Consider the following 27,997-nt stretch of genomic DNA (forward strand, 5'->3'; position numbering starts at 1 on the left):
CTTAGTCGCCTAGGGAACTGTACTTTATTGCCAAGAAGTTCATTGAACTTTATCCTAGCCGTTTTCCTAGGGTTCCGTCTTTGTACTGCAGACTGCTCGTACGCAATAGTCAGATTGACCTCGTCTAGCACTCGCCAGTGTGTAATCAACTCTAACACTTTTGAGGGTCTTCCGACCAACTGAAGTGATGAAATCAAATAGCTTCTCTCCTCTTCGATTGCATTTGCTACTGCCCCAACAAATATGTTGAGCATTCCCATCGCAACTTATTAAGTGTTCGCGCCCACTGGATTCCCAGGATCCTTAAGCTCTTGCGTCGATGGAGGATACAAAGAATCACACGGTACAAAAGTGGAGGCAACTATGATGTTTTTCTTCTCACCATTTATCTGATATTGTACGATGGCCGTAACTAAGTCCTGGGAACAGAATTGTCTCAGCATGGTTGACTTTAACAGTCTTGTCATCAGGACGGAAACTATCGGTCTTGTGGATCTTTCATCGTAGAAGAGCCTAGCCTGCTTTACCGATCCAATGCCACAAATTCTGTTAAATCGAACCCACGGTTCTTGCACCAGAAAAATGTAGGGGAAGTCTTGCAGCTTTGTCAGCCTCGCTGCCAACAGATAGGAGGAGGCTTTGGCATGCTGCAGGTTGATTTGACCAATCTTTAAGTTTTTCAACATAAACTTAGTTTAATGTGGTATGGAAAACGCGGTCCGCATATGACGGGGTTTCCCCCACACTTTGCCGCCAGAGACTCAATCCCTCCGTGTTCGATTTCTCTGAGAAAAGCCGCACTTGGAGGTACAGCAGTTCCCATATCCTCGTCCATGAAGAATCCCATCTCATCCCGCAGAGCATTCGTCTGTTTTCCATTTGACAGCTTGACTGGTTCGCGGTATCCGGTTTGTATAGATTCGATAACTCGAACTGGCATCAAGTCAATTCCGTTCACGTCTCTGGCTTCCCTTTCTTCCGCTTGTTCGTTGCAAGGTGTAGAAGAAATTACTAGGAGGTAGGCTTCACTCTGTACTCCCTTCACCAGTACGAACCCTCATACGAGGGTTCCGCCACTGTACGCACTATCCTTCGTGCTCAGCTCCATGGTGGGAAAGCGCAGCGAAGATACTGCAATTTGCTCTATATTGTATGAGTCGAGGACCATCATTGTTCTTCGTTCGTTGTTCTTCATTCTCAAAATGGAGATAATGCTCAACAGCTTCCTGATATGACTGAATTTCAGTCTCTCTAGGCATTCCCGGAGGATGGTAAATTATGCCTCTGACATTTTGCCATCCTTGGAGGAAACTCCCACGGCAGCAGTCAGAACAGAGGCTGCAGCTTGCGCATACATCCTCCTTCCTTCCCGCCTACGTGTCCGTATTCCTATAGGAGGGACCAGCTTCATTGAGATCTCTCTCGCTGATTTGATCACCTCCCGGTACACCGGTTCTAATCACCGCGGGACACGTGGATGTAAGCCATGGTGCGGGGCATAATAGAGCGTTAGCCACAACAGATGTGTTGGTCTTACGCTTTTTGCGCGCATTATGGCTGACAGAAGAGTCTGGTGCGTCCAGTGTGGATCTCACCGGGGTTACCTTCCGCCGGAGATTCCACTTCCTTGCGTCCGATTTCTCTGGACGTTGCCGCACCTAGGAGTACAGCCACGTCCATCTCCTCATTCCCAAGGTGATTCATCTTCCTTCGTGGTGTCCTCTTCTGCCGGCTTGGGGCCTTTTCAGGTTCACGGTGTCCGGGATCCATTCCACATACCGGCATTAAACCAGTAGCGTCTACGTCACCAGCTTCCCTTTCTTCCGCTCTTCCCGTAAGGTTGAAGGAGCAGGATCTGACAGGCTGGATTCAGCCTCTAGTCCCCCTTCCTTAGTGGTGGAAGTTCCCTTCTGCCGATCCTTCTTTTTCCGTCTGCCGGTAGATTTGACCTGTAGTAAAGCGGACGGGCCGGCAGTAGTCGGATTTCCAGTTTCTCTCAAGTTGCGAGTTCCCGTACTTTCCCTTCTGGCTAGCTTCGCCGTAGGCATGCCTTCTACAGATTTATCTATAGGAGGGTATGAATGTGGTGAAGCCCTCAAAATCCGCGTTTCGGCGGATTGATTGATTGATTGCTCATGGTCGCGGGTGGATTGAAAATCTGTGACTTCTTACCACTTGGAGAGTTTAAATCCTTCGTTTCCATATTCATACTTTGGACACCCTTAGTGTAGTAGTAAGCCTGTAATACAGGCTCCCTTACCACGACAAGGTGGGTTCCGAGAGGGAGGTGGAACAACGCCCAAACAATGTTTCACCGCCCCTCTTCACATTTAGCCCGCGAAACTAGCTTTGAGGTTTTCAGGTTTTAAGGAGCAACTCCCAGTTGCCGGTCTACGGAAGTTTCTTGAAGCGATTTGTGACATCACATACAATGGCGCGGGCTTTTCAGTGTTTTTGAATTTGGTTGAAATTTAAAGTGCTGATAATTTAAAAAGTGTGCTATGTTTTCAAAAACTGTCCCTTTCTTCCAGGGGACCAGGAGCCACCATATATATTTTATTTTAAAAATTGGAAGTTCATCACTTGCACTGATTGATTGATTATTAAAACCGTTTTTGCGATATAATCTAGTTTGATCAAATTTGGGTGTAATTAAATGCGAATATGAGAAGATATTCAAAAACAAAATATTTAAAAAATGAAGAGAGGAAGCGTCATCCATTGCGGATCAAATTTTGGTATTTGGACATACATATTCATGGATTCATAGCTTCTTTTAAATTTTTTTGAGTACAAATCATTGTTTGATACTTCCTTTCGCGGAAAAGATATTGTAATCTAAAAACAAAAGGATACGGAAATCATTTCAACTCTCATATTATTGACATTCAACATATCCTTCCACTGCTACATCGACTTTTCCCATTTGTTTCGAATCCCGTGGATATGCCTTCCTTGGCTTGTTGGTATCTTTTATTTATTTCAATTCCAATCATTCAACTTTAGTGTTAACAGAAATTCAAACTAACATTTTGTCTCGTTTTGCATAAATTTATTTTCACCATTTTCCCTTTGTTTTCTCTTTTTTTTTCTCATTTCCCCTTTTTTAGAGTGACCGATCCAAATTCAAGGTAATTAATTCATCGACATTTTCGTTGTGGTTTTGTTAAGCTTAAATAATTTTAGTAATAGGCATAATTATCATCTGTTTTGTTTTGTATCTTAATATCTTATGTTTGTTGTCAAGTTTGAAAAAGATTGGTTTCGACCAGTGAAGCTTTAATGATTTGAAATGATTGTTTGCTTTGAATGGTGACATAGAACGCGTGATTTTTGAGATTGAGTTGATCAAAATGTATCTTGAATTTGCCAAAATGTATCTTCGCTGCATTTGAAGAGGTTTTGATTTGAATTTTTTGTCGTTTACCCTCTGCTACTCGTCAGAGTGCCAAAAATGTCAACCCAATCATTGAAACATCAATAAAGTTGCGATCATAATTCATAAGGACGTGGCCGCTATTGGCAAAATTAAATAAATCCTGCCAAAAATTATTATACATTAATGCGCCAATTAATTGATTTTATTTAACAAAGTATTTTTTTTAATTTTTTTTCGACACTCTTTTCCGTTTTGTCTTCGCTAACAAAATCCTAACAAATGAAACAAAAACTAGGTTGAACTAAACAAAGATGGTCAGATACAAGTCGACGAGATATCTGATGCAGATGCTGAAGGTAATGGTGGCCAAGAGCAACAAGAAGTCGATGCTTCAGTTACAAATGTTACCGCCAGTCCTACGGACAGCGTACCGCCAACGGATCAATTCCAAAAATCCGTTTCGGCTGAGGTACATAATGAGCAGGCAAGTAACATAACTGCAGAATTGAATGGAACCATTAACAATGAGAATGATATTGAAAATGATACTAAGAATGATGATTCGGTGAGTTCCCCTTTGCTTTTTTTATTTTATAATTTTTCTTAAATTTTCTTAAGTTTCCTCGTGTGATGCGAACCTTCTCTTGGAAAAACTTTTCTAGAGCGACTAACTTGCTGTTTCTAAAATCTATCCTAGTCACAATACTACTTTTACTATGCACTAAGTTTCAAATCTACCTAAATACAGGTTGGTCATCCCAACGCACATTCATCCCCGCACCACCCTCAAACCAACGGCCATGGAATGCAGCCCATGAACCACAACATGAGTGGTTTGCCCCATCAACACTCGATAGATTCCAGCGTTCAGGACTCAGATCGCGGACGCAGTAGAAAGAAGCGTGACTTCTTCGGAACCCTGCGTCGACGCCTGGGGCGATCCAAGAACAGGACGAAGTCAGTTGACCGTGGCATGATCCCGATCAGTGCTGAAAATCCACACGGGGAGACTCGATCAATTTCCGCCGATCGGGGAGGCCTTACCAATAGTTCATCGCAAGGTAATTTGGGGGATTTCGTCCTCATTGAAGTACAACATATGGACCTGGTTGTAATGTTCTTTTTCTCTTCTTTTCTTTTCTTTATTCACCGTTTCCGTAAACACATTCAACACAATTTAACTCCACTAAAATGATATTTCAAAATTTTTGACAACTGGAAAAACCTAACACTAATATCAAATGGTACTGAATCTCACCCGAAATATCACTGGCTTACTTTTCAATTTTGTATAATTTGTCCTTCGTACAAACCTCACGAAAACTTTTTGTAATTATCTAAACAACTCTTACAAAATGGGGGTATATTTTGTATAAATACCGTCAAAATTGGGCTTTTTAAACAAAACGCATTGATATAACCAATTAAAAACAAATAAAATGTATTCACATTTGTATTCGTCGTTATGCACTGTGTAAAATGTATATTTCTCATTTCTTATTTTTTTTCTTCAAAATTTAATGTAAACCTGTTCACGATTCGTCGCTATATTATACACAATCCAATCACCTGTCTTTGTACTATATGTAAACATATATATGTATCTTGTATGTGAAACGAAACAACAAAAAAAACATCAAAAATGTATCTGTTTGTATATTGTGTAAAACGTTGAATATAGGACCGAGATTAATTGTGCCGACACTAGACCAATCAAGACGATCCTCACTTTCAGAATCATCAGCTCTCTCAGGTTTCTCGTCAGCTAGCACGAAAACATATTTACATGAAGCATCTACATTGGTCCTGGAGACACTTGAGAATGGCATTAAAAGGTAAGCAATTGATCGATGTTCTTGTATCTTTTATAGCCCCTGCCCCAATTGGGTCCTTCAACCTTTTTCCTATCCATTTTCCGCGCCAATTAGACCCTATCTCTGAAGCTTCCTAAACTTTAAATCTATCCAACATTGAGAGATATTTTTTTATCTTTTTCAGGCATTTCCTAGTTCCACTAGCCATAGCGCAAAGGCCTAGATGGCGTCGCAAGGGCACTAAATTGCACATTTATAATGATCACACCTTTGTCGCCAAGCATCTTAGTGGGTAAGTAGTCCTTATTTCGTTTATCTAGGTACCATGGAAGAGAATTCCTTTTGCTTTTCAAACAGATTTAAACAGGCCTTAAAAAGTATATCTTTTTATGAAAGAAGGTCAACAACTTATCAAAGTACTCAACTCATTCCCCATGACTAAATTGGCTGACAGCTCGCAGCTCCGAGCACTCAGGTCATTGTTAGGCCCATTATACTACCCCGTAAATCGCCTATTCAATGGCTTCCCGGCTACGGTGTTTGCAGGCTTTAGCGAATCTGAGAATATTCTCCAGAGGCAGAGAATGTGCAGATTCTTCATTGAAGAAAACCTTGCCAAGCTGTCTTCGTCTGAGACCTGAGGATGCCGGGCAGCTGCATAAAAAGTCCTCCTCCTCCTCGAATTGGCGGCACATAGCCGAAACCACTGCCCCAATTCTTTCCATATGGTAGTTTAAGAAGCAGTGTCCCGTTAAAAGCCCTACTAGGGTTTTCATGTCCCGCTTCTTAAGGGGCAACAAAAATGCCGCTCTAGTGATCCTAGGCTCTTTCACAAGGATTTTCGCCTGCCGGCAAGAGTCCACATTTCTCCACTCAGCTGGGTGAATCCTTGCAATTTCACCCCTCAGAGTAGACTTGACAGTAGATGGTCGGATTCCAAGAGCTGGTTCTGGCCTCACCATTGTGGATCCAGACCTTCAGCGAGCCAGTCTGTCAGCCTCCTCATTACCAACGATGTTAGAGTACCCCGGCACTCACATCAGAAATGTTTCGTTCAGTCGAGCAAGTTTCAGCAGCACCTGATGACAACTCCATACCAACTGCCTTGATATGTTGTTGCCATTTAGTGCTGATAATGCCGCCCGACTGTCGGAACAGATTCGAATGGTGTCACCCCTCCATTTCTGTCGCAGACATTCTTCTGCTGCCAATGAAATGGCATATATCTGGCCAGTTCTATAATCGGATTCACTGAGAAGACCCCTGCGCCCGATCCACCCTCCATGACTGACCCGTCGGTGAAGATTACTAAGTCTGTAATCTGAAAAGACTCAGGACCATTTTTCGGCCATTCTTTTCTTTCGATGATTACGACAGTGTATGTCTTTTCAAAGATGAATCTGGAAACCATATGATCGGCATCAGGGCTCTGTTTTTCAAGGAATTTCCAGATAGACGCATGACCGTATGATTGGCCATCTTTCCACGCCCCGATGGTATCGAGCGTGCGTCGTTGTCTTATCTATCGCATTCCTACAGCACCAGAGCAATCTGCAGGATTTCTAATATTGTTCCTGGATATGGTGCTTCCACGTTAACTTGGAGTCAAAATGTACTCCTAAGTACTTGACTGTTTGTGCCAGCTGGATTTCCGCCCCTGCTAAAGTGGGTAGAGTGTAGTTGCCCCGCCTGACGTTCCTAGTGAAAATAACTAGTCCAGTCTTCCTAGCGTTTACCGTGAGTCCATTGCGGAGGCACCAGCTGTGGATTTCATGCATTCAAGCGGTCGCATACTGTGTTTGTCGTTGCTTCATCGCTTTCTGTGTACCTCCCGTTCTGTAAACGTAAATAACCCAGTTTCTGGCTACGTTCTTTGACCAGAATCCGCTTCAGCTTTGAGGTTGCCTCAAGTCTCTTCGCAAAAGCGTCTCCATGATGATCGTTTAGCCGATCTTATCCTCTTCTTTAGAGCCTTCTGTGCATCTTTATAGCGATTCCAGCTAGAGCCTGAATCACACTTCAGAGCACAATTGAGGAGCATCCTTCTCGTTCTCCTCTGTTTTGCAAAATCCGAGTTCCACCATTGTGTTTTGTCCTTCTTTGGCATCTTGAGTGAACAGCTTTGTTCGAAAGCTCCTTTCATGCTAGTTGTGATCATCTGGGTTGTCTTCTCAATTCCAGCAATGGATTTCATGCGCTTCCCAGAGATCGTGACTCAGGCGCTCAATTCTATTTTATACATCACATAATCTGTCTTCCGCGGATTCCGAAATGGAGTGGGTGGAGGTAGATCCATGCCCATTACGAAATCATTGCGTCTGTGATCCGAGAGTGTGATACCGTTTGATACTCTCCACTCTCCGATGAGAGCCGCGATGTCAGGAGATGCCACCGTGATGTCGCTGACCTCTCGCCTGACCATCTGACCTGAAGAAAATGGGTTCATTACCCAAATTAAGGATCTGCAAATCGGTTCCTACTAGATACTCCAGTAGTCTCAATCCTCTTGCATTGATGTTGGAACTTCCCCAGCATATGTGGTGAGCGTTGACATCACATTCTGCTATTACCCCCATGCCTCTACTTTTGGCATATTGGATAGCTCTGATGAATCTTTCACTGGGAAAGTCTTCTGTGTCATGGGGAAAATATGCAGAGCATCATAGTATCTCTCTATCCATTCCATTGGCATACAACAGATCAGCATGTTGGAAGTTTAGTCCCCTGACTACTCCACCAACAGCCCACGGTTTTTGTATGAGGTAGGTAAATGTCTTACAGCTATTGATCCAACGACTGATAAGTGCAGTCGCCGGTATACAATGCTGCAAATTTATTTGGGAAATGTGGCACCTCATCTACGTTTCAGATGAAGATACCGAAGGCTGCACGTCCCCTTCAATGGTTTTAGGAGCCGACACTTGCAACGTGACGGTTCCTAGCCCATAGTAGAGTCGGCAGCCGGATTTTTCCCGAACCTTCTTAACATCGGGTTCGAGAACTCCGATAGTGAGAAAATTTCCCGGCCTATCGGCTGTCTCTCCTGTTTTGCTGCCAAACAGCAACCAGGTGGACGTGTTGAGGTGCTTCTGCACACCAATTTGTTCCAGAACCCCAGCACCATTCCGTTGTTCTTCTAGAAGCCAGAGGAAGCACTTTTTGATCAATGGAAGCTTAGAGACCCTTTTCAAGGTTAGTCGCGCAGCCTCTCACACATCGTTGAGGGAAGAGCAGTACTGCCTGAGCCACTCGTTCGTGTCTTCGACGTCAAAATTCAGCCGTAACATTTTACGGTATACACCTGCCGACTCAAAGCAAAGCCTTGCGCGGATGCAGTCCTTACAGCTAGGAGGAGTTTCCTCCTAAGTTGTTCGCACTGCTCAGTATCGTAGCCGGATGGATTAGAGTCGTCATACAGGACCCATCCATCGGCTTCGATAGCATTGCCTGCAAATGAAGACTTAGCCGTTGCCGGCCGAGCCCTTTTTGTTGCCTTCTGTGTCGAAGAGTTAAGATCGTCCGAGGACCGCTGCCGCTTCGGTTTCCCCTTAGTCACAGGTGCTCCGAACGCTCCTTTCCCCCCAACCTTGGCACAGCTCTTAAGTTGTTCGTAGCCCGGAGGCGGTTTGGCCGAAGTCGGTTTTCGTGGATCCGGTTTGCCTGGAGACGGTTTGCCCAAAGGTGGTTTGCCCGAAAGCTGTTTGCGGTCCGTGAACAGGTGCTTATCCATGGGCAAGACTTTAGCCTCAGCAGGTGGCGCTGATTGGAGCCTGGGGTCAGGAGTGCTGACAGAGGGGACCTACTTCGGTTCGTCCGTTAAGGACTGGGTCGCAATTGGATTGGTTCCCACCTGAGTAAGTGGAGAATCTGAGTCTAGACACAGGTTGTCCATCGATGAGCTTAGCGTTGCCCCATCACGATCGAGGTTTATTTGTGTTTGCTTAACTTTCTCCTCCTCGCTTCCCCGCAGAACCGTCGCTGAGCATTACTTTGCGGAGTGGACTGCGCCGTAAGTGACCAAACCTTCCGTTCTTCGCCTCCTCCTTGCGCGCTCCGCTTTTCCAAGTTTCTCCAGTATACTTTTGATTGCGGAATTCATCGTACACCAGTTTCCCTCCGACTTCAACATTTCCCCAACGATGTTCTGCGGGCTTAGGCTGATTTTCAGGGAGTCTTCCAGACTCCTCCTCTCTGAGAAAAATCGTGGACAGTGGAACATGCTCCGGCTCCTCAGATGTGCAACCACATTCAGGACAAAAAGAAGAATCATCCAGCCTGAATTGGTGCAGATACTTCCTATAATTTCCATGTCCTAACAGAAATTGCGTCAGATGATATTTAATCTCGCCGTGTCGTCGCTGAATCCACTCCTCAATACGGGGAATCAAAGAGTGGGTTCAGCGACCCTCTCTGCGAGTCATCCCACCGTTGCTGCCACTTCTCCAGCGACTCTCATCTTGGCACCTTTCGGTATTTTGCATCCTTTTCCGGAGCATTCATTTTCCTTTTCTCGTACAGGCAGCGTGTCTCACTTGCCAGAGTGTTCTTTCGCTAGTTTCCAGGTCTCCTTCCTTGGGGTGTCAGGCAGAATGTTGTCGCCTGCCACTGTGGGGTAGGACCCCGGGAAATGAGTTCTGAGAAGCAGGTGTACCCTGTCCTCCTCATTCTCAGTAAATGTCCCATCTTCCTTTTTCAAGCAGACAGAGGATATTCCCCCGCCTTTGGCTACAGTCTTGTACAGTCTAGTTGCTTCTGTGATCTGTTCGATCCCTTGACAAAATTCCCTGAAGCTGTTCCGTTTCCCTAATCGCGTTGCTAAACGCAGTCAGTGCATTTTTATACCTCTGCCAGTCCCCGATTTGTTTTGTCCGGTTGAAAAGTTTTCGTGCCTCTGTTCCCATGCTGGCCGGGTTCTTGTTCCACCATGGTACATCTCTTGATGACTTGACTGTCTTAGCCGGACAGGTGACCTCATATGCGTCAATGACGATTGTGTTGAGGTTTTCCACCACCGTTTCTAATTCCAGTTCGCTCCTGATGTCACCGCCCCCTTGAAGGTGGGCAATGTTGTTACTCAAGTGCGTTGCGTAGGATTAGGAATCCGTTCTCCTGGGATTCCTTACTGTTCTTTCTATTTCGGAGTTACCCTCAAGGTCGAATCTGATAATCCTGTGATCAGACATAGAGGGTTCATACGACATCCTCCAATTCCTGACCACTCCGTTCATTAGGTTATTTCCTAGAGTTATATCTAGTACCTCCTGTCTGGTACTGGTCACAAATGTTGGAGTGTTCCCTACGTTGTATTTTTCTAACTTATTGCTAAGAATAAATTCAAGAAGGTACTCACCTATGCGATTGGTGTCGCTACTTCCCCAGACTTCGTGGTGGGCGTTGGCATTGCAGCCGAGAAGAAGTAGTAACGCCCTCTTCTCGCAATACTTCGTCAATCTTACGACTTGTTCCGGTGGAGCCCGGATTTCGTCTCCTGGGAAGTATCCCGATGCCACAACTGCCTCTCGAGTGCTCCTCCCGGCTTCCAATGAGACTTGGATAGCCACAAGGTCCCTGGTTAAGAACTCTGAAAGACATATGTATTTTAAATTACGTTTGAGAATTATGCAAGCTCTTGGTTTTTCACAAGAGGAGTCCCAAATTACCTGCATGCTCCCTCCTTGCTGACCGCGAATCTGCTCCCGGTACACCCAGGGCTCCTGAGCCAGCACTATTCCAATGTTCTCCTTGCAACTTGCCCTTGCAATCACTGCAGATGCAGCTCTCGCATAGTGGAGGATTATCTGGGCTATCTAAGTGCTGGACATTGGCTCCGTTATTGTTTGGAACTCTTCTCCACTGTCGGAGTGTCGCCCTCCTCTTCCGACATAGTGCTTTCCTGCGCGTTGCTCTCCACCCTGAGCCCTAGGAGTCCTAGGTCTAGGTCATCCAGCTTCTGCGCTTCACTGGGCAGCAGGTCTACTTCCCTGGTTGATCCATTCCTTTCCGCCTCTAAAGTTAATAATAGCATATTGCTATATTTTTCCAAATTTACGAGGAAGCGCCCTTTAAATTAACCCCAGGACATTAAAGGCACAATATTGGAAAGTTTTGAGGGAATCGTACTATTATTAACAAATTCATAGTAGATCGAAATTCTGTAGTTCATGTAGAAGCATAGAATATTAGTATCATATTAAAGTGAATAGTGTGAGATATGATATTTATATTATATGACCTGCTGGTTGCCTACAAATGGAAATTTGGTTTAAAAAATATTCCTTCATATGAAATACGCAAAAGTTTTCATGCCTGAAGCGCTGGGCTTTCGATTTGCAACTACTTATATACATATTTTTATATATTGGATGGAGCTAACCATAAAAACTAATTTATATTTTTTTATTATTTATTTTAGCGGTGGCCTTCTTTGTGGTATTTGTACGAAATCAATACCACGACGACCCGGCAAGCAAGGATATGAATGTCGTGATTGTCACTTAATATGCCACAAGCAATGTCACGTTCGGGCACCACAAGCATGCCCCAACCCTACCGTTCTTTCAATGGAATTGTAAGTATAAAATCATGCCTTTTTCATATAAACTAAAACATCGTTGATGCAAAGTAATAAGGGGACATATAAATCACAGCTAATTAAGTACCCACAAACATACACTCATGGATTTGTTTTGAAACATGGCCACATTTACTATTGAGATTTATGAAGATACTGCAAAAATTAAGATTGGCTTATCTAACGAGAGTTCCGACGCTTATTCGCTTTGCATCAAATAAAAACTTTAGGTTGATATTCTTGATATAAAAAATAATTTCAAAACTACACTATCTTCCAATGGAATTAATACTTTCTTTCCCTTATTTACTTTTTACCTTCGAATTCTTCACATAAACGACAATTAAATTAAAAAAAAAAGGACAACTCTTCCTGTACTCAATGATAATCAACTATAAAATAAAAGTAACATTAAAAAAATGACTAATAAAAAGCGTAAAATGTTAAAAACTTTTAAAAGAGATGTACAGTCACGAGAATAACATTTATAAAAGGACGAAATATAAGAACAGCTAAATCAAAATATTTTTTATATGCTAAAGAAAATTACAAAAATTAAACGAATAAATAACAGCCAATAACGCATAATTATAAACGATGAGAATTGTTGCCTTCTTCATCTAAAGTTTTCGATTAAAGTTTACTATGAACGAATTTAAAATAAAACCGGCTTAAATTTCGATATTTTTTTTTTGTTTTTCTGGATTCCGACCGACACCCTCCCTATTTTAAAATTAGCAACTGCTAATTCTCCAATTCACTCATTTGTATAAATTATTTTTAGTTTTTTTTCCATTTACTGGATGGAAAATTTATCCCAAACTGAATAAAAATGAGGTCAATTATTTAAAAAAAAAATCAAATTTCAAAAATTAACAAATCCTTTCGATCCCACTAATTAAAAGCTTTTAATGTAAGGGTCCATGTTGAACCTTTTGTCATTCACTCGAAATTTAACAATTTTAATGGAAAACGCGAAAGTTGCATGCCTAAAAATACAATAAATAAAAAGTTCTGGTCCATAAGAAGTACATATAAGTATGTAGAATATACGACGTAAAGGTCAGCCAATTTTTGGAAGTATGATTGAATGGGTAAGCTGATCTGACTGTTATGTTTCCTCTCACTTTTCACGTTTATTTAGTGAGAGCCGAATGTATAATGTACACTGAACCAATAAAAAAATGTCTGCTGTCCGCTGTTATTAGATAGAATGAGCTTTTTCCGCTTCAAAATCGTGTGCTTCTAATATAGCTAAATATTTGAAGATTATTTAAAGGTTGCTACGAATGCTTTGGGTCTGGCTATGTTTTTACAAAAAAAAAAGATCAAAAAAACAATCGATGATGCGACAACCTACTTTGAACCTAGGTCTTGAAGTGTGTAAAACCACTTCATTTTCAAGAAGTTAACATTAACATGACTCATGTAGTTATTCACAACTAATTCGACCGATTTCCAGTATGCCGGCTACAATGCAAATCCTTGAGTCATCTGTGAGATTTGAACCACGCGCTTCAGTTTCGAAAGATTCCCAACTAATCAGATAGGTGTGGCGCAGCAGGGTTAACAACATTCGAAATTTATTTCGAATGTTATTAACTCGACCGTCAGATGCCACCACCGATGTTCTCCGTGGCGGAGTAGCCTTGGAAATGAAATGTGAAAAGTAATTGAAGTTTAAAAAGTTGAGTTGACAATGATCAAGCTAAACGAATTATTGAAAAGTTGTAAAATTTTAACTTTGAGAGAGTCTCACTAATTACTCCTTAATTTTATATCAATAAATTTATTTAAGCTGTGATTTCTATCTTCGTATCAAGACCAAATAGGCTCCTGAACAAAAACTTGAAGAAGTCCAAAGGAAGCAATACTGTCAACTCATAAGGGTTAGTACCCGCATTTTGGTGGAATTACTTTACTTTTCAGGAAGAAACCAAAAAAAACGGTTTTTTTTTTGGTATTCAACTTCATCTCAAATAGGCAGACTATACCAGAAAAGTTGACTTCTAAAATGTCCTCCTTGGAAATTGAATGTCTGGAAAATGTCTTGAAATTGAGTTGAGCGATAAACAATGAACAGATCCAAAACTTTCGTACCAACCTACAAAACAAAAACTCTGGTTGATATTTTTTAAAAATGTTTTTCTCACAAGTCCTGTCTTTTTTATACATTTTTTCCGAGTGACATATTATAATATAAACCGATTACAATAAAACTTGCTGCTAACTTGCATGAAATTCAAAATGTCTAATTCGGCCCGCATGCGAATGAAATATAAAAATTTGAATTTAAATCTTGCAAGGGTTTCAGATTTATCTACGAAACCTTTTTAATTGTGACGCTTTTATAATTCCAAACTAAATATATTTAACTTTCTTGCATATATCTATGAAAATCGACCCAACTGCAATTATATTTTGGTAATTCACTTTGTCATTCACAAGAATATAAACACCGATTTCAGCTTAACTAAAAACATCCACCGAAACGAACACCCGCATTTGAAAATACTATTTAACTGGTAAATAAACCCCAACCCATGACCGAATACTACGAATATTTTTGAGACTACAAAAAAATCCGATTTGACGATGCCTGAGTTGGTTAAACATTTCCCTAACTTCGAATTCCCATTACGTCATGGATGTTTGTGTTCGTATTTGTGCTTATCCCGCTGGCAGCGGAGCGTCTTGATTGATTGCGCCATTTTGCTTTGTCCTACCCCTAAGCTGAATGGAATCAAAAGCTCTCAAATTACCATCTAACGCATCAAACCATTGTTGTGTTCGCCAGTCTTTTGGTCACTTCTCTCTCTCATCAAGAAGGCGTGCGAAAATTGTCAGCCCAATGTCATCCGCACAAGCAATGGTGACCATGTCAGTTGAGACGTCTAACATAAGCATTCCTTTATACATAATTATCCCCAGGATTAGAGTTAGGCCGGTCCCTTGTGGGACGCCAAGTCAAAAATGATGCACACCAGTTACTTTGGCTCGCCTAATTTAATTTAGACCTCTAGTGTTTTGCTCAATTCCGCGGGATTCAAAGCATTCCTTACAGTTGCAGTTATATTAAGCACCAGGCAAGACATTTGTGGAAGTCCTTAGTGAAATTCGCTACAGGATGAAACCCGAAGATAACGGAGCAGAATTGTCTTCCTACGGAAAACGAAGAGTGCCAGAGTCCTCGTCGAACTGGGCCCGAAGACGTCTAGTAAGAGTACGTTCTGCGAAGCGGCCAAGAGGTTATTGGGGGAAAAGGCTCTTGTTTTCAGCCTAGAGCCCATGTGCTCTCTAGAAATCCGGGGTCGAAGTAGAGGAGGCGATAAAGCGTGAATAGCCAGAGGCAACCAATGACCGGATAGGTATCACCCCTGCAAATTCTCGAGGACAAAAACTCGCCGTGGTGAAAGTCCCCGAGCAATACGCGAGGAAACCCGTTAGCAGCGATAGAATCAAGATTGGATGGGTAGTATACAGGGTACGAATACACAGGTGTCTGGACTATGGACAAACGTTAGCAACTTGCAAGGGACCGGACAGGAGGACAGCATGCCTTAGATGCGGCCAAGTAGGTCATCAAGCGAAGACCTCCAATGAAAGCGAAAGTTGCGTTCTCTACAGGGATCATAGCGCGTCTGGTGAGGGTGTCGAACACACTGCGGCTCGGGACGGTGTCCAATCTTTAGGGCGGGATTGGAAAGGGCTAGGCTGCGAACGGCATGATCCGCATTTTACAAATTAACATGCACCGGAGTGCAACCGCTCAGTTCGCAATTCGCTGCGGAAGTAAATGCTGATCTAGTGCTAATCAGCGAGCAATACCGAAACAGGGAGCCGGCCTCATGGCATCTCGACTTATCGGGCACTGCTGCCATCTGGGATAGGCACGACGTTCGACTTCGTGTTTTTGATCAAAGCCGAGGGAATGGGTTTGTCTGTATTCGATGTTTAGGGATAACGCTTTTTTAGCGTTTACTTGACGTTAAACGACACCGTGCCGGACTTTCGGAGGCAACTTGATGCTCTGGAGAATGCCGTCCGGCATTGTCTCATTCGGCGTCAGGTAAACGCTAAAAAAACGTTATCCCTAAACATCGTATCCAGACAGACCCATTCCCACGGCGTGGTAATTTTAATGCTAGAGCCTTTGAATGGGTCATTCCTCCGCCGGCCTCCAGAGGAAAACGGATTTTGGAAAAGGGTGGCGAGAACCGGACTTGTAATTTTAAACACCGGATCAACGGCAACATTTCGGCGCCCAGCCTGTTAAGGAAGCATTCCTGACATCATTTTTGCGTCTCTGGCATCATCGGTGGTCGGGTGGCGAGTCCTGGAAGACTCTCGGCAAGTGACCACCAGCACATCGCGTTAGAAGTGGTTGACGCTACTTACCGGCGAGCACTAACGTGACGCTCCCCCTGCTTGGGGAATGCCGTGATGGTGAACATCGGGAAGTTCGTCAAAGCTCTTAGAGCAGGTAGAGCCGCGGTGGAGGGCGCTCCGGAGAGTTATAGCGTCGCAGCTGATACTGTCGTAAATTCAATGATGAACCTGATAACGACAGCGTGTAAGGCTACCATGCCCCGAAGAGACCCCAGCCGTGACAAGCCTTCCATGTACTGGTGGACGATAGAAATTACCGACCTACGGAGGGAGTGTCATAAGCTCCGCCGTTTGGCACAACGTTTGCACGCCAACCAGGAGGCATGCGTCATAAAGGCACAGTATAGATCAGCAAAAAGGAGGCTCCGCAGCGCTATAAATAAAAGCAAAGCTCGCGGCTGGCAAAACCATGTCAACGAGGTGAATGAGGACCTGTGTGGACTTGGCTATAAGCTTGTCACGGCGAAAATTGGGGCTCTGCGGAGAGCCTGCATACTAAGTACTGACCAGATGGACCGCATTGTACGGGCATTGTTCCCTAGACATCCTGTACGGATTAATGTCAATAGCGCGAAAAGCATCGAGGATTGCCCCCTTTTCACAATGAGAGAGCTCGAACGAGCAGTTCTCTCAGTGTTCCACAAACGCCCAGACTTGTTGCTTGAGGCATTCAACGCTTGTTTGAAGGAGGGCATTTTTCCTTGTCGCTGGAAGGTGGCCAGGCTCACACGGATCAGCAAGGGTAAAGGAGACCCGGAACTTCCGTCTGCATACCGACGGCTATGTATGCTTGACACGGCCGGGAAAATACTCAAGAAGCTCATCAGGATTAGATTCGCTGAAGCGATCCGCGCTATCGGGAACTTATCCCCAAGGCAGTTTAGGTTCAGAATAGGGAGATTCACAGTGAATGCTATTATGGAGGTCGTAGACGCGGTTCATCGAACCGAGGTACACAGTCACCGATCTCATAATCAAGCGTTATGAGGAGCACTATGGAGATCGGCGACTGTGTGCCTCTAGGCACATTAGAAAACTCATTCCACGTGCCAAGCTATCTCATGCGAAAGACCGCTCCCTGCTCTATGAGACGCTAGCGCGCCAGAGAAGGATGAAAATCACGTCGGGAGTGGCACCATAGTCTGCTGAGACTTGATATGCCCGAAGAGTTGCGCCTGGTCGGTTATGTAGACGACATTGCGGCACTTGTTGCCGGACGTACTGTTAAACAGGCGCAAAGCAGACTTGGCATATCGGTGGTTTCAGTCTTGTGGTGAAAAAAACCGACCTTGATTTAATGCTCGACTCGAAGATAAGCTTCTTCGAGCAAATCAAACCAGAAGCGGGCAGGGCTGTAGCTGAAATCGCGGTCTTGTGTTCGCTATGTTGGGGGCCCTATATCTACTAGGAAACGTCTCCTTATGGGAGCAACGCAATCGGTTCTACTGTATGGCGCGGAGGTATGGGCTGATACCCTTGACATGGAAGTGCATCGTAATCGCCTTGCTCAAATGCAGAGACGGAGAACTTTGCGGAACTGGCGTCCGCTTATCGCACTGTCTCCGAACCGGCCGTGATAGTGATCGCGGGGGGAGTGATTCCCATTGCCTTCCTTGCTAAGGAGCACCAAGATATCTACCACCGTAAGGGCGAGAACTTAAGAGAGGTGGTTGCCCGTGAAAAACGTCAACGCACCCTTATCGAGTGGCAACTCTCTTGGCAAAATGAGCCAAGGGGCAGATGGACTGTGTGGCTCATCGACAATTAAGACCTGTGACCGAACGCACGGTGAGATTGATTACTTCCTTATCCAACTTCTAAGCTGGCATGGAGGTTTTCAGTCTTACCTGCACAAGATTGGGAAGGCACGATCTCCTGATTGTGTGTTCTGCAATAGAGTGGCGGACGACGCTGAACACACCTTTTTCTCTTGCGATAGGTGAGACGGCTTTCGTCAGCAGCTTTGTGCAGACACAGGCGAGCTCTCTCCAGACAACATTGTTAGAGAGATGCTGAAGAGCGTTCGCAGCTTCTTATTGTGAAGAAGATTGAACTCAACCGGCAGAGGGACCGGATGGTAAGGGGTTCCCTGGACTAAGAATTGTTCCCCAAAATGTCTGCAAATATTTGGAAGTCCATTAATTTTTGGTATTAGAACAGTTGCGCCCACATTACCAACTTCCATTTCTTCGGGGTTTCCTGGTAGAGGCGGAAGGAAAGGTTCTGGCAGGCAACCCTATTGTCTCCTCTCCATTGTGGCTAAAGTTTCCTTCTGTCGAGCCTTCTTCCCGTTTTGTAGAAGAATTAGACAACAGTGTCACCGATAGGCTGGCCGTAGTCAGGCTTCCACTTCCTCTCATTAGAGTTGTTGTATGCTTTCTGGCTGACCGCGCTGTAGACAGTGGGTTCATGCTTTCCAAGTCTACCACAGATTTCTCTGTGAGGCAACATGAATCTGATGAGATCTCCCAAATCTGTGCCGTAACCTGATTTCTTAAAGTAGTGAGAGGATTCGAAGTACAAGTAAGTACGAAAGGAAGTAGGTGTATTCCCTCGGTCAACCAAGCGCTTCCACACCATCCATCTCGGCATCATCAGCTTTGCAAGCATTGCCTCACAATCATCGACAGGTTTACACGGTGACCTGAAGTAATACCTCTGTCTGACATTACGGCACAATCATGTGCGAAGGCCCTCTGTCGAGAGTGGATTCCGCGGTTTGGTATTTCAGCCGTAATCGTCACCAGAGACCAGAAAATGCAATTCGAATCTAATCTTTTCGCGGAGTTAGGAAAGCTCCTTAACTTCAAATGGGCAATGAAATGTTGAAGGCTACCTTAATAGCTCACGACGATCCATTGTAGTCGCGGTCCTTGCCTTTCGTCCTCCGCGGGCTCCGTGCAGCCCAATGAGAGGAGTTCATGGCCAGCCCCGCAGAGATGGTGTACGGCGAAAATCTGCGCCTCCCCGCCGACCCTGTGCTGGACATCAGAATAGGGTTAGTGACGCGGTTTCGAAGATGCGGCCAACTCCACCGTCTCGACATGCGACATCGAGGGTCAACGCCCTCATTGATCTTGAAACGTGTAAACAGGTCCTCATTAGGGTGAATGCTCCTCGGAGGCCACTGCAACCACCATACGAAGGCCCCTTTTGAGTTCTTGAACGAGGCGAGCATTCGTTCAAACCCGACGTCCGAGGGGGGCCCAAGTGGGTATCCTTGTCGGGGCTGAAGGCTGATTCGGGGGCCGTTTCGAAAAAAACGCCCGCGACATTATGAATTCGCCTCCGCCGCTGTATTCAATGGCCGCAGAAACGGCTGGCGGACTGACATGAGACTGCGGTGACAAATGTCAAGAATGACATTTTTGTCAAAAAGTCTAGAGAGAAGACTCAAGTCTCGTCCGGTAGCCAAGGCGAGTTGTCAAGCAGTAAGGCCTTTTGTGGATCAAGAAGAAAAAGTAATAAAAATCTGTGATAAATGGTAAAACCAATTAAATAATCAACGCTATTAAAAAGAAGACATTCTTTTAATTATTCGAAGTGAACTAATTACACCAAACTTTGATCCCTTACCACTTGGAAGGTTACAATGGACACTCTTTGTGTAGTAGCAAGGGGAGTAGCTAGGGAGCCTGTAGTAGCTCCCGCACCACGACAAGGTGGTGCCGGAGGTGGAGAAGATTTCCCGTATTGGAGATAACAGGAACTGACTGCATCTATGGAAATGAAATTTGGTCGACATATGCAGATTGTGAAATCCCACGAATACAGTCGAAGGGGTGTTTTTTTGTGCACTTTAGGAGAATCCCCCTACAGGCCAAGAGAAGGTGAGAGATTTTCTCTCCGAATATGGCCTGGTTGGTTATCAACTGAGAGGCCCCGCTTAATACTTCACGAAATAAATGGTTCAAAAGTATAGGAGAAAAGAATCGAAAAATATCAAGGAAGAGTCAAAGGCTCTGGAAAAGGCATTCGATACCGACTTTAAAGTCTCGTGCCGTACTAAGTACAGCAAAAAGACCCTGCCCCCGTGGTGGAATGAAGATCTCTCTAGCCTCAGGAAGCTGATCAGGAAATCTGCTACAGGCAGAAATACTGGCAGCCATACAAGGACTGCCTGAAGAAGTACAAGTCGGCCATCAGGACCGCCAACAGGCGGTCTTGGTTGGACTATTGTCGGAACATCGAAAGCACAAGTGAATCCGCGAGGCTCAGTAAGATTCTATCCAAGGAACATAAGAGCCCATCCTTTCTTAAAAAGTTGGAAGGCTCCTGGACGGAATCTTCTAGTGAAACCTTGGATATAAAGGGAGCTCTTAACAACGTCAGTACCAACGCCATCAAGGAAGCCTTGACCGGTATTGGATTGGAGGGGTATCTCACGCATTGGATTATATCCATGCTAAGTACCAGGATAATCCAGTGGGATCTGGGAGGCAACCGCTTGACCAGAGCTGTGAACAGAGGCACGCCCCAGGGTGGCGCTATTTCACCGGTGCTCTGGTTGGTGGTGGACAAAATTTTACGTACATTGGACAGCAGCGGGGTGAAGGGGGTATGCCGACGACTTGGTGATATTAGTATCAGGGATGTTTCTGTCCATTATGAGCGACATCTTGGAAGGAGCGTTGCGAAAGGTGTGACTGTGGGCCGCAAGATGCGGAATCAGCATAAACCCAACCAAAACGCAACTAATGCTATTCATCACCAAGCAAAGGATACCTGAATTCCATCTACCACGGCTGAATGAATAAAGATTGATTCTTTCCTCTAATGTAAAGTATCTGGGTGTAATCCTGGATCCTAAGCTAAATTGGAGATTGAACATAGAACTGAGGGTTAAGAAGGCCTGTATAGCCTTCTATGCCTGCAAGAAAACCTTTGCAAAGAAATGGGGTCTCCGGCCGAGGATAGTTCTCTGGATGTACACCGCTGTAGTGCGTCCGATCCTAACGTACGGTTCTATTGTATGGTGGCAGCATTTGAAGAAAAAATACATTAGAACGAAGCCTAATAGGATTCAAAGAACCGCGTGTGTAGGTGCCCCTGGGGCTCTGCAGTCCTCCCCGGGAGACCTCCACATTAAATATGTTGCAGCGTGCAGTGCCGTCAGACTACGTGAGTCCTAATGCTGGGCAGTGAAATCCTTCGGCTACAACAACATCCTAGATCAAATACCTCGGGAAATCTGGGCATCTCCCACGGACTATACCACACGCAAGCTGAACTTCACGAGAATCTTTGCTGTGGACCTTCCAATCAGGGCAAAGTGGAAGATCGACGGCGTATTGCACGACTATGATACAGTATTCTTTACGGACGGATCAAAGATGACCTATGGAGTCGGGTTTTCTCGAATACACACGGTGTATCCAAGTCGTATGGTCTCCCAGGTTTCGTCAGTGTATTCCAGGCGGAAGTACTGGCGATATTGGAAGTCTGTCGATGGCTGGAGCGTGATTCGACCCCCAAGCGTAATATAGCCATTCTGACCAACAGCCAAGCGGCCATCAAGGCCTCGTACCCAGCGACGACATCTTCCCGGCTGGTGGGGCAGTGCAGAGACGCGCTGAACCGTTTGGGTGGCACGCTCAAGGTCACTCTCCTCTGGGTTCCCGGGCATAGGAACATAGAGAGGAATGAACGGGCTGACGAATTGGCCAGGCAAGGCTCCGCTCTTGACAGTCTCTCGGCGAATACAGTCCGTGTTCCGCTGGCGGCTATCAGCGGCCGAGTCTACTCGCACTACCTAGCAGCCGCGAGCCTGAGATGGCGAAGGCTTACAAGCTGTGCCAAGTCAACCAGAATTTGGCCCGCTTATAACGTAGCCCGATCACAAGAGCTCCTGTGCCAGACGCGTGCAAATGCATTCAAGATTACGGCGGTCTGCCCATAGGGGACCATGCCGCTAGGCTCGGCACACCCTACAACTCTCATTGACGGAGCTGCGGAGAAGGAAGGGAAACCCTCATGCACTTTCTCTGCGATTGCCCAGCTCTGGCTAGAGTCAGGCTGCGGACACTGGGTAAACCATTCTTTGGAGACCTCAAAGAGATTTCTAGCTGCAGAGTGGAGGAGCTGCTTTCTTTCGTGAATGCTACGGACTGGCTCTGAAGATCCAAGCCGACTAGACTCTGTTTCCCTGCTCCCATAACAGCAGTCACGGTCTTAGGAGTTTGTGGCATCAAAACGCTAATTGGGCTCCTCGGAGTGGCCACTGATACCTACCTACTTACCCTACCAAGAAAGGGAAATAGCGTGGTTTCCCCGGTCCCAGAGTATTCTTGATAGCATGGAATAGACACTATGAAATAAAGGAATAATAAGTGAGCCTCCTCTACGGTCCTCCATTTTACTGATTCTCGTTGAAAAGTTGCAATAATAAAAATAGCAGAGATTGGATAAAATAGTGGGAAAGATGTCAATTTGTTTGCCTAATTTTTTTTTGTTTCGTAAATTCCATATTTCAGGAACCATTTGCTTCATTTATCAATACCAATTCTTCTGAAACTGGACCATATTTCAAGAGTAAGATATTCCTTTCTTTAGTACGATTTTCAGTTTCAAAAGAACTCGTACCGATGAACGCAGGAACTGGTCTCCGATATGCAGTATTTGTGAAATAGAGAAAATCAGTCACTCTTGAAATATGAAGCTAACAAAATACTCCATACGTCAACTATGCGACTGCTTCGAAATTTCTTTATTTTCCCTTTTTATTCGCTAATAGTCCTGAAAATTTTCGTTTGCTTTTCTCTAATGTTTGTTTTGTCAGTTTCCCTTGGCTAACATATATATTTTGTGCTGTTTTCAGATTTGTTATGTCATTAAAAAAATTTCAATTGTTTTTTTGGAGTATTTTGAACACTAATTTTTTTCTTTTTTCAATTTTTTCAGGTCAAAACTTAACACAGCTGCAGCAGATCGAAGCATACGTAAATTATAAAACATCACCATCCACCACGCGATAATAAAAGTGAAATAACACAAAATTATAATCATCACTTTGAGCAAACCTTTCAACTCAATCATGGTTGGAATTAAAAGAAAACTAAGGCATTTTCCGCCCTTGTTGATGCTAGGAAAAAAGTGAAAAGTACCTTCTGAAAATGACAAACAGAATTTTTTTTGGAAATTTAATCTTGAACGTCACGAAAATATTATTTTTAATCAGAATTTTTAAGAATGTTTGAGCAAATGCATATTTTTATAAATAATTGGAATGGAATGGATACATGCGATCATTATCCTTTTATATATTTTCTCCTGGGGTCGCACCCTCGAATTCTAATCTCAAATCTTCGCAAATACATTCTAGTATCAAAATTGAGGTAGACTCTTCCTTTTTTGGCAACACCACTTTTCCAAGAGGTCTTCAGCTTTTCTAATTATGCTTCACAGTCCGAACCTTAGGGACTTTATCCCAAAATCCAATTTTGTACTTAAAGCACAGGAAATTTTTCTAAAAAGTCCCAAAGCAAAAGCAATACATGCAACGCCTTAAAACAAAGCAATGAAAAATAATATCCGCTTAATTATTTGTTAATCTACCTCAGTTTTTTTTCCATTTTTTTTTTCTTTTTTTGTCATAAAATAAATAAAGATATTTTTATTTTAATCCGGAAAATGGCGGTTACCTTCCAATTCAAACGGTTAGCAAGTAGTTTTGTCAATTTTCCAAGCCAAACACGAACACGTAAAATAAAATAACAATTCAGCGTAATACTCAAAGGACCTTTATTTTAGAAGAAATCTTTGTTTACATACAAGCAAATACCGTAAATGTTAAAACTTTAATTTTTTGTTATTTTAAACAACGAGTAACATTGTCGAGCGAACTATATTAATTGTTTTGTTGGTAATTTTATATAAAGATTTAACGTAATCGATGTTTATCTCGTTTTTCCATTTATTTTTCTTATAAAATATTTTTAAATTGCATCGGATTGCATAGCAATTTTTAAATTGCATAGCAATTTTCTCAAGCGGCTAGGATATCTAAGAAACGTACCTTAAGGTTACTCTTAAAACTGAAAATTTCAAACCATTCTTTTGTCGAATTTTCATCTAGAATCACTGAAAATATTAACAGAGAAGAACTCCTGAATAAAACAGACAATTCATACAAAAAAGGACACCCCGAAAGTGGTAAAGGAAAGAACGAAAATCTTTCGAATTAAATATTAAAAAACTGAGAAAAATTTTTCAATAATGGTTTTCAATCCGAAATAATTTAACAAAATATAAAAAGAAAATAAAACATGTCCTTGCGCAACAGGATCACAACTTCTATAAGGGCTTGTTAACACTTCAAAAATATGAAGGAAATTAAATAGCAGACTTAAATTAAGGATATACACACACAGATTCAAAGAGAAATGAAAGCGGTTAAGGATTACTTATAAACGTTATAAGAAACTGATTTTATTAACTCAACAAAAATAGTCGAAACATTTTTAATTCAATTTAAATCTTTTTTTTTTGTCAAACCATTTTTTTAAGATAAATTGTTAAATTTTATGAGAGTAATCTAAAGCGAAAAGAAAAATTTTTGGAATTAGAAGGTATGTAACGTAAATTGCGGCACAATGACTATGCCTAATCTTGTTTTTTTTTTAAGATAAAAAGTGAACTTACAAAAGTAAAATGAGAATAAGAAGATTTTTAAAAGTGAAATTGACAGAAATATTATAAATATTTAAATACACATGGAAAACAATTGAAAGGAAGAGGAACAAGAATAAAAAGTAATTGTTTTAAAAAGGATATGACGATATTTTTTTTTTTCAGATTTTCCGGTTGAGCAGTTTCTGAGAATGGCCCTGTTAAATAAATGATTACTTTCCACCCCGAACTCTCCGCCTTTCCAGCAAATGTCAAAACTAAGACCTGCTTCGGAAAGTACTAACCGAGACCTTCATTTGATACCCCACATGACTATATTTGGTGAAAAAAAAATACACCCCTCTTTTGTGTGAATGAGGACCTCCCCTTTGATTGCACGTAACAGGATGTAACTCACTGTATGCGTGAGCGTTCGCAGTTCCCAACTTTCCACCAAATTTGGTGTCAATCGCTGCTACAGTCTCCGAGAAAAATGCGTGTGACGGACAGACAGTCAAACAGACAGATCTGCCAACGATCTATAGGAAGATCGGACTCCAACGAGAAACGGCAAGTGTATGTGAACCTTCCAGGTAGGCTTAAGCAGGCTATACGGACCAGCAAGCGAGAATGCTTCAAGGAACTTTGCGCAGGGGCAGACCAAAGCTCCTGGAGAACAGCGTACGGGATGGTTATGAAGAAGATGAGAGGGCGACCACCACAACTTACCTACCCGCATTTTCTGCTCGATATCGTGATGGCGCTCTTCCCCCCGGATAAAGGGGAGTGCAAACAACACAAGCAAACACTGGACGTCTACACCACACCTGCGGTAACTGAGGAGGAACTTGCGCAAATTTTCCACAGAATTGGTGATAACAAAGCACCCGGTCTGGATGCTGTTCTCAATAGAGCTCTTAAACTCGCTGGACTGGTTTATCAGCGTTTTTGAAATATGCATGGTAAAAAGAGTTTTCCCCGACCGGTGAAAGAGGCAAAAACTACCGAATAAGCCACCCAGGATATCCATCATCATACCTACCGATTTGCCTCATCGACACTGCAGGAAAGATGCTGGAAAGGGTCATCTGCAATGGACTGCTCCCTATCATTGAATATAAGGTTGGACTATCGGAGCGATAATTTGGATTTCGACAAGCCACTCAACGATCGACGTCGTAGACATTGTTTTGAAGCTCGAGACGCAATATCGTCTAAAAAATGCTGTGCAGTGGTGACGTTGGACATAAAAAATGCGTTCAATTCCGCTAGCTAGGAGCGGATAAAAAGCTCACTGGCTAAAACGGGAGTCCCTAGTTATTTGACTAAGCTCCTCGACAGTTACCTTTTGGAGAGGACACTTTGGTACGATACGAATGAAGGATCCAAGTAGTAAACCGTAATCGCAGGAATACCATAGGGCTCAGTGTTGGGTCCTCTCCTGTGGAACGTCATGTACAATGAGGTCCTTGTCCTTCCCGTGCCAAAGGAGGCCACGATAATCGGTTTCGCAGGTGATCTATCTGTGGTTGTCATCGCGGAACAACCTGAAGGCGTTAAAATGTACGCTGACGAAACCATTAGCACCATAAAAGCGTGGCTGGAGATGGTTCAGCTTGACTTTGCGGAACAAAAAACGGAGGCGGTCTTGACTACCAACCGTAGAAAGAGGAATATGGTTAATATTCGCGTTGGTGGTCACATCATCACTTCGAAACTAGTTATCAAATACCTGGGGGTGATGATTGCCGCTAAAATCAATTTCAAGGGACACCTGCACTATGCCTGTGAGAAAGCGGCAAATACCAGCGTATTATTAGCAAGGATGAAGCTTAACATTGGAGGCCCACGATACAGTCGCAAATTACTTATGGCCGGAGTGGTTCGCTCCACACTATTATATGCGGCACCAGTTTGGGAGGAAGCACTAACGTGTGAGAGTAATCGGAGGAGGGTAAATATGACTTACTGCGATTCGGACTACCAACTAAACACCTCCCCATCGTCAGAGAGCTAGCCTGGAACCATTTGTCACATTACTTCGGGCCAGCCCCCGAACTCTGCCGCCTTGCGGAGCCTTCAAATCAGGGAATTCCTTTCACCAACGGGAGGGGAGAGGAGGAAAGGAACTGTCAGTTCAAGGAACCCACTGCCATCCGGCTCCTCCACCGGTCGAGTTCTATCTTCTTAGCAACGAGAAGGGCCCGAACGTAATGGGCAACACGGTTCCAGCTGTCAGCAGTCCTCAGCATCTCTTCCACAATGTTGTCTGGAGAGAGATCCCCTGTGTTTAAATAGAGCTGCTGACGAACCCCATCCCACCTTCCACAAGAAAAAAAAGTGTGGTGGGCATCGTCCACAACTCCATTGCAAAACACACAATCCGGAGAACGCGCCTTTCCAATCTTGTGCAGGTAAGACTGAAAATTTCCATGCCCACTTAAAAATTGGGTAAGGAAATAGTCAGTCTCACCATGCTTCCGATTCAGCCACGCACCTAAGTTGCCGATGAGCCGCGCAGTCCATCTGCCTCTAGTTTCATTTTGCCACGAGAGCTTACACTCGTCTAGAGTGTGTTGTCGTTCTTCGCGAGCAACCACCTCCCTTGGCTCATCTCCCTTGCGCTTGTATATGGCCTGACGCTCCCTAGCAAGAGGGGCAACGGGGATAACTCCCGCGATCACCATCACGGCCGGTTCAGAGACTGTGCGGCACGCAGACGCCACCCGTAAAGCTCCCCGTCTCTGTACTTGCGCGAGGCGTCTACGATATACCTCCTTGTTAAGAGCGCCAGCCTATACCTCTGCGCCGTAGAGCAGGGCAGACTGCGTTGAGCTCATCAGGAGACGTCGCCTACTAGACATAGGACCCCCAATGTTTGCCATTAGCCTACTTAACGCCGAAACTCCAGCCGCAGCCTTGTTCGCTGCTGCTTGGATTTGCTCAGAAAAGCTCATCTTTGAGTCAAGAGTCAACCCGAGGTACTTTACCGCTGATTTTGACTCGATTATCGACTCGCCGAACGATATGGGACGAAGGGTCGGAACTCGGTTCGGTTTTTTCCAGTGCAAGGTTGAAACCATGAGTAGTCATCCATCCGCTTACCCGTCGCATCAATATGCCGAGTCTGCTTTGCGCCTGTTCGACAGTGCGTCTGGCAACAAGCGCTGCGACATCATCTGCGTAGCCGACCAGGCGCGACTCTTCTGGCATGTCGAGTTTAAGCAGACTGTCATA

The 27,997-nt window shown here is 43.9% G+C and overlaps 1 protein-coding gene across 9 annotated transcripts in view; it reads left to right on the forward strand.

The window, feature by feature from the left end:
* Window positions 1-24,922, forward strand: part of LOC119653574 — a 194,781-nt gene extending 169,859 nt beyond the window's left edge. For 3 of the 9 annotated variants that reach the window (XM_038058308.1, XM_038058307.1, XM_038058310.1), the window contains exons 11-17: window positions 3,111-3,131; window positions 3,675-3,944; window positions 4,128-4,440; window positions 5,061-5,214; window positions 5,378-5,485; window positions 11,606-11,761; window positions 23,054-24,922. In XM_038058308.1, the coding sequence (XP_037914236.1) occupies window positions 3,111-3,131; window positions 3,675-3,944; window positions 4,128-4,440; window positions 5,061-5,214; window positions 5,378-5,485; window positions 11,606-11,761; window positions 23,054-23,102 (1,071 nt within the window). In that variant the 3' untranslated portion in view covers window positions 23,103-24,922. Of the gene's footprint in view, window positions 1-3,110; window positions 3,132-3,674; window positions 3,945-4,127; window positions 4,441-5,060; window positions 5,215-5,377; window positions 5,486-11,605; window positions 11,762-12,125; window positions 12,859-23,053 lie in introns of all 9 variants that reach the window. The other 6 variants (XM_038058309.1, XM_038058312.1, XR_005249723.1 and 3 more) reach the window with 5 other exon arrangements.
* Window positions 24,923-27,997: the final 3,075 nt, after the last annotated feature.

This window comes from Hermetia illucens, chromosome 4, assembly GCF_905115235.1.
Source record: "Hermetia illucens chromosome 4, iHerIll2.2.curated.20191125, whole genome shotgun sequence".
In the NCBI taxonomy this organism is placed as follows: Eukaryota; Metazoa; Arthropoda; class Insecta; order Diptera; family Stratiomyidae; genus Hermetia; species Hermetia illucens.